At 41.1% G+C, this 7,500-nt stretch overlaps 1 protein-coding gene across 1 annotated transcript; it reads right to left on the bottom strand.

The window, feature by feature from the left end:
• Positions 1 to 978: 978 nt before the first annotated feature.
• On the bottom strand, positions 979 to 2,747 carry LOC138059261 (BTB/POZ domain-containing protein 2-like). Its single transcript, XM_068904826.1, has one exon. The coding sequence runs from the start codon at positions 2,705 to 2,707 to the stop codon at positions 1,346 to 1,348; it is 1,362 nt and encodes a 453-aa protein (XP_068760927.1). The 5' UTR covers positions 2,708 to 2,747; the 3' UTR covers positions 979 to 1,345.
• Between the last annotated feature and the right edge of the window lie 4,753 nt (positions 2,748 to 7,500).

The following is a 7,500-nucleotide window of genomic DNA, read 5'->3' as shown; positions in this document are numbered from 1 at the left end:
AAGTGCAAGCCCGTAACCAGGGGGGTGCGAAAAAGATGCTTTTTTCGCTGTAGGAAAGGTGCTAACAATATTCTTGCTGTCAAGAAACTTGTAGTGTAATTTCCGGTGTGAAATTTGCAGGAAACCTAACTATTTTCGACCTATTATGTCTTCGATCGTATGGTAGAAATCGTGCGGGAAAAGCATTTGGGCTGAACTGTCACGTACGGTAGCTGTTGTGTACCATTTTTGCATGGGTCACCGCTTGTCAAAAATACTTTTTTCAAATCTTTTCCCAAAAAAACGCTGAAGTGATGGATCTCAAAAATCCGGATTTCGATTTAATCCGAAGTATCCTCCTCGATTCTCGATACTTTCCTACTGTGTACTTTGCCGCTACAACTTTTCATGTATTGCTACTTTCCTAAATAAACGGATCAGACAATCAAAAACACATTTCGGTAGTTTGGGCCTCTAACCCTAATTCTAACCCTAACCCTAACCCTAAACCCCAAACTTGGGTCTGTGTTCTCTTTTAAATCTCACCTTAGCCTAAGTATTGTTGGCGAAAGGAAAAATTAACAAGCGGCAAATGGGGAGGGGCGCTCTGAAATATGTATTTCATAGCCTGCGAATACGGGCATTACTAAACCACGAAACAGCGAAATGAAACACTAAAACACCATGTGTGACCCCACAATACATTTAATACTAACGGACAAATGTTGGGTTTGAGATTAAATATCGTTGTAGGCCTAATTAGGCATAAAATGTTATTGCTCCTAATTCACTGAGATTAAGATTAGGATTCAGATTAAGACTGAGATTAGGAGCAATAACTTTTTAGGCCTAAATAGACCTAAAACGTTGTTTAATCTCAAATCTAACCTTTGTCGGTTAGTATTCAATGTATGGTGGGATCATACATGGTGTTTTGGTGCTTAGTTTCGCTGTTTCGTTGTTTAGTAATGTCCCGCGAATACAGCATCGTCTAATCGCTAACCACCGCTTGAGCCAGCCCGAGCGGCAGTTAACAATGAGAGGCAGCTGTATTCGCAGGCTAGGTATTTCACAGCGCCCCACCGCATTCTCCCGGTGGCTTATGCCTCTCCCGCCAATAATACCGCCATCTACACAGGCTAATCTCACCTTAGATCACTGTTGATTAAGAAATTTTAACCATCAACGATTAACTATTTTTGTCTTTACTTAATGTTATTATTTATGTCTACACACTAATTGTCTTTGGTATCTTAATTAGCATATTGTCACTGAAAACCCCATGAGGGGAGTGTCAATAAAGTTCTGTATACATGTATTGGTAATGACAGTCTGATCATTTCTAGGTTATTAATCAGAGGTATGGTTAACCAAAATAATGGAAAAGGAAGCCTGGAAACTGGCCTGTTGTCTCATTGGTCCCATTATTAGGCTGATCTGACTTGCTAATCGTAAATCCTACTCCTGCAGTCTCAAAAAATACTTTCCCTTGTTCACCATACCATGATTGTGGCCCCTTGATGTTTGAAATAATTTTGTATATTTTCCCCGGCTCTAAAATCACGGGAGAGTTGAACAAAACTTTAAAGCCATAATAGGCATGATCCATGTCTTTTTCACATGAATAAGTTCCAGACGCTTTTACCTGTGATGAGCCACGTGTCACATCAGTAACTTCTGTGGAAACTGTGTACTCACCACCCTTACAGCCGAAGTGCTGTACTCCCAAAAGATTGATAGCCTTGTCTACACGAAGGCAGAGACAATCTGTGCCCGAATCTGGGCCTCTAACATAAGACCACGGACCGTCATGATTTGTTCCAGGCTGTTTGAAGTGCGTGAATCGCCGACATCGTTTTTCAACGACAAGCCTTGAAGACTGTGCAAATGGCAAAGGGGATGTCAGTACTTTACTGTAGTGCTTCATCATGTCACCAACTTCTTGAACGTTCAATATGTTGGAGTCAATTACAAAAGAAGCAAATTCCATTTGTGACATCAAGGAAAATCTTTTTTCTTTTAGGATCTCCTCTCCAATGATTCGTCTCTTTGCCTGACCATCCGCAGCTAACCCTTGCTTCTCACATTTGTCCTTGGCCCAGCGATCAACAGCCTTAAACAATTCCACTTCCTTAATATTCAACCTGTCCCTCTTTACCACAGATTTCAATTGGGAGCCTTCGACTGTAACAAAATCATTTGACGTCACAGCTTCGGCTGCATTGAGCTCGATCACTTCCCAGCATCGATTTTCCAACTCTTTATCTTCAAACTTCTCGGCGTGTGGGAGAATGGAGAAAACGTTGGATGGCCCCAGGTTATCTCCAAGAAATTTGCTACACTTATCTGCGAGCGAAGGCACTAAGTATTTCTTCGCCAAGTACAGCACACGCATGACATTACTTCCGGTTATCTGTACTTCATCGCTGTACAAGAAACGAAAAAACTCCAGTACACTCTCGTACTCACAGTTAGGCAGTTCAATAGCGTACCTAGAGTCCGCCCTTGGACCATAGAACATGGCATAGAACACAGGGCTGCTTATTGCAAGCACAAATTTGTGAGCTGGAATCACCTTGCTTTCGATTTCACTTTTGTCATTCGACACGGGAACAATGAACTTCACATCGCTGAGTATCTCCTTGTTGAAAACAAATTTCGTTCTTTGGCTGATAGATGAGTTTTTTGTCTGCCAGTTTTCTTCAACGCTAGCCATTGTACTTTGCATGTATTTCTTCTTTACCCTGAGTGCAGTATTTTGGAAACACACTGGAAGTGGGAACTGATAGCTTGAAGCTAGTCGACTGAGCCTTCCAGCGCCCTGATCTAAGGGCCAGGTGGCTCAGCGAGAAGGAATAGTGCGAAACGCGGCTGTATTCACGGATTTTTAAAATTATCATGCTTTCCGAAGAAATGAGTTTTCTCGATAAACAGCAAGTTCCATCGCATGGCGCCACTCTTATCTACAACCGTTAGTACTCTTTCGGGCTTTCTTTCCATCTGTTCAATCTTTTCCACTACATCTCATGCACGTGTACCCAGTGCACCTCCCCTTGAACCGCCCTTGAGATGTTTATGTTAATGTTAACTGCAATAACTCGAATGGTGCTCTCCTATTGAAATATGCTTAATTACATTCATAAACTTGTTGGAGGTCTGTTCTGATTAGGTAGATGGCTTAGGTGGAACACAGCAAACTGACCAGATCACCCCCCTCGGTTACCAAAAAAAAATGTGCTTTTTCGTATTTAGTGTGATTGACTCAGACAGCAATTCTAAATGTGAAGGAAAAGAACATTCATCAGGTAAACAAGCAATTATAATATTAACTTAACATTCTTAAGATGTGCGCGATGATGATAGATTTTTATTTGCCTCATCATTTACAGATTTATCATACTACAGCCCTAACCCTCTTAAAAGCATGTATTATACATTGTCTAACATTTGAGCTTCCTGTGCATTTCCGTCTGACATGTGCACCCCCTAGCCAAAATCCTAGATCCGCCCTTGCATCTCCATCACCAGCACTTCGAAGAAAATAATTCCGCCAGCACTTCGAAGAAAATAATTCCGCCGATTGAATTGATTTTTACATTATACGGACGCCACTTGACACTATTAATCATCAGTAGCATTTTGATCATTATGCATTTTGACTCCACTACCCAATCAGACACAACGTACTCGACTAACTCAATCACAACACAACGGTGTAGATACATGGGTATGTAGGACAGCAAGCGCCGCAAGCCGGTTTATTTTCCATGCCATATGCATACAAACTCCGCTCCAGCATAACACGTTAACATACTTGATGGTACTGACCTCCTATAAAAACTTGTTAAAGGTAAAGTGCACTAGGCACCTGCCGGATACGAAAACCCAAAACCCTTCGGGAATGAGGGAACGTATTCTCCAAACCCTATGCAAGTGCCACTACCCCATGGAGGATAAGGGGAAAAGTTAACTATAAAAGTAGGCGAAGAAAGCTGAACCTAGACTGATACAAATCCCTAACGGCTCACTATTTGTACGACACATTACCCATAATCCCCACCAGACAACCGGATCCATTTCTGCCAATTTCGCAGGCTAAAACTGTCAGAAATTGCATTTTTTGTTAGCATTGACAACAACAAGTCCATGCACATGCGTTGGTGCTGGTGCACATGCTTGCTTCATCCAAATCTAGTTCCTAGAGCATCCGTTTACCCTTGTCCAGCGGAATGGGCGCCAAAACCAGAACCAGAAAACTCTGGTTTCGGTTGAATAACTGCGCTTGCGTGAGGGGAGACGGTTGGTGGAAATCAATTGAGGAAATCAACAAAAACACTGGAGTTCACCTTGCCATGAAAGCGCGCACTTTTCACCCGCGAGACAGTGCACATGAGTATAAACGCATCTCCTAATAAACTCGAAACGTTTAAACTGCGGAGAATAAAAAATAACCAAATTTCAGTATCTGGTGTCACGCAAGTGACAGTTGCTGTATTTTCAAAAACAAAAACTTTACGGAACTGGTAAGTTGTACAAATATTTATTTGTAGATCATCTTCAACTTCGTGTAGATAAAAATCAGAAGAAGAAATCCATCTTTTTTAAAATGGCATCAAATGAAACCGTCTTTCAACACCCAATCAAATATGGCCCTTTTTTTGGATTCGACCAGGGCCTTTCTTTCCCGACCGCTGGTCAAGGGATAGATGACTCTGGGAGCGAGATCGTCCTTCAAACTGGAAGTTACTGACAAAGGAACCAGGAACACCAAATACAAATTGACAATCTCGCTAATTAAAGCTATTTGACGGAACTCTCATAATGGATGACACTGAAAAGGTAGGTCTCCTTAAACATTATTTTTACAAGGTTTCAAAAAAAAAGAAATGCAGCAATGGCCCTGCCGACGAAATCCAGCCATTGCAAATTCATAATGAGAGCACTGACTCGCAAACGCCGACCGATATAATAACATGATGAGGCGAAAGGAAATTGCATGAAGATAAGATCAACTGGACAAATGTCAGCACGTCTTTTAACATTGGTTGGTCAATCAATAATTCCATGCCTCCAGAGAATATTTGAACATAGTGCTAAGGCTTGTAAGCCACCATTTCGGTGGACAAAAGGTAGAGATAATGCAACATTAAAAACGGAAGCTAGGAAGAAAGAACATGATACAGACCCCTTTCCATGCTCACCATACCATTCCAAGTAAGTTAACACGCGGTCAGGCAAAAGTTACTCGACAACAGAAATTGGGGTATATTTATGTCGCATGGCGTGCGGGCGCAAGGATCATTCAGTCCTTGGACCCACACTATTTCCGCCTGTTTCAAACGACCTTTCAAAGGTAGTCGGATCTGCGAAATCTGATTTGTATACAGAAGAAACATCAATTTTCTGTGTTGCAGAATCGATATGAGCGCATTCACAAATTCAATGAATCATTTTCTACCAAAACTCAAGATAGTGTGCGAGAGGAATTTTCTGGTACCGCCCCCAGATTAGAGCAAGGCAATGAATATCATTTACTGGACCCATCCATGTCCTTTGCCTTTGCGACAACATTATAAACAGGACAACCTCGGAACGACCTCTTGGACTGGAGTACAAGTGGACAACAAAATGGTCAAATCACTTGGCAAATGTAGTGAAATCCTTTGCGTCTGAAATAAGTTTAGACAATACTCGTTGCCTGATATTGTGTCAAAAAACAAATCATTTTATTTCCATAACAGAATGCGTTGCCCTATACGGATACCACAATAAAATCGTGGTCGAGAACAAACGGACACTTAATGTCACTTCACTAATTGCAAAATATCATATCTTCTCGACTAGTTCATGTGACGGAAAGCTAACGTTTGAGAGCATTTTAATCCGCTTTAAACACAAATTAAATATTTATAACAAATTGCATAGATTTCTTTCTTTGTGGGGTAAGTTATTTTAAGGAGGATCGTCCTACCTTATACACCACTTATTGATTTACTCAGTTTTTGTTTTAGTGATAAGTGCATTGTAAGCTTCATGCAGTTCATCTTTGCACTCCTGTATTACTAATTTATTTTGTAATTCTCTTCTTTTTTCTTCTTTTTGCATTTGCGAAACTGCCGTGTTCAATAATAATAACTTTTTTAAAAAACACGCAAGTGCTGGAGCCGACATTGGAAACAGTTTACCATAGAAGAGTAGTCCTCAAGATGTCTTAAGATAGTTTGGAACAAAATAAAAGACAAGTTTTTAAAGGTATAAATGGTTGCACTGTCACCGAATTAAACAATGATTAAGACCCCGTTTACACTGATCCGGACAAACTTGTGCACGGACAAAAACTTGCACGGTTCTTCGTTGCGTTCACACGGGACCGGTGGAACTGGACGAATTTTTGAACGGCTAAGTGTGCAAGTTTAAGACCTAAAAAAAGCAGGTTAACTTTTTGACCGGCACGGTTCCAGTATGCGTACAGACTCGTGAAAACACCCGAACCGTGCAAGGTTTGGGCACAGTTAGCGCGGTTAAGGCATGGAATGTACTAACGTTTTTTTCTTGCTAAGCAAAAATGTTTCAAGGCCGCAATTTGTTACTTTTGTAAAGTTACATTTCGCTCTGTTTAAAATCAAATTTGAAACTAACAAAAGCACGATATAGTTATGAGGAGACGAGCGACAGTTGCATGCATCGGTTTCAGTTTAGCCGGATTAGCTGAGCTACTGCAGTACACGTTGCTAGAAATGGCCATTGTCTCCGATTTTCATCGATCGAGGCAACGTCCACATTTGACTGAATTTCCTGGTATGCATGTACAGCTCACAAAACAACCCGTCGTGGAAAAAGTCACAGACCAGAAAGCCATATTTGATTTGCCGCGTACTGCACCTCACTACAACGTGATTGGCTAAAAGCATAAGCTTAACCAATCACAGCAGAGATTTTAAAAAAGCCATTCATATGCCGCGACTGGTCTCACTGGTCTCATCGACCCATGTATTTTAAAACACCATTGCGATCTGTAATAGAATTTTCACAGTTCAAAGTAAACAGGCGGTCCAGGTACAAAATTCGTCCGGGCCAAAATTTGTCTGGACCCGTGTAAGCGTAGCCTAAAAGGTTCAATATTTTCAGGGAGAAACTCAAGCTGCGAAATTATTAATACTTCCAATATAAGAGACAAATTATACAAAGAGCTCCATCCAATACACAGGATTTATACAAACTTTTTGGCTTTATCAACGGAGTTGATAATGTAAATTGACCACCGTACAGGGATTTCTAGTTTGGAACACCCCTATCCAGTGGGGAATAAACTCCCCCATCAGCTCTGCAGATTAATTTTATCGTCTTAAAAAAAGTTTACAGTAGTTTATTTCAAGCCGCCTTTGCATCGAAACGAGCGCGTCGCAGAATGTGAAAAATTGATGAGCTCGTCTTTTTCCATCCCATCTTCCTTTGCGCTATGACTAACGTGACATTTTGAAAGACATCTCGGTGACGAAGCAGTGGTCAACCCTCGTTGGC

This window comes from Montipora capricornis, chromosome 8, assembly GCF_036669925.1.
Source record: "Montipora capricornis isolate CH-2021 chromosome 8, ASM3666992v2, whole genome shotgun sequence".
NCBI classification, from domain to species: Eukaryota; Metazoa; Cnidaria; class Anthozoa; order Scleractinia; family Acroporidae; genus Montipora; species Montipora capricornis.
Note: the sequence above shows the minus strand (reverse complement) of the source record. Positions and strands in the feature narration are given on the sequence as shown.

Bases quoted from the DNA above. Each gene is read 5' to 3' on its own strand.
- LOC138059261 (XM_068904826.1), bottom strand. From the start codon at position 2,707: ATGCAAAGTACAATGGCTAGCGTTGAAGAAAACTGGCAGACAAAAAAC.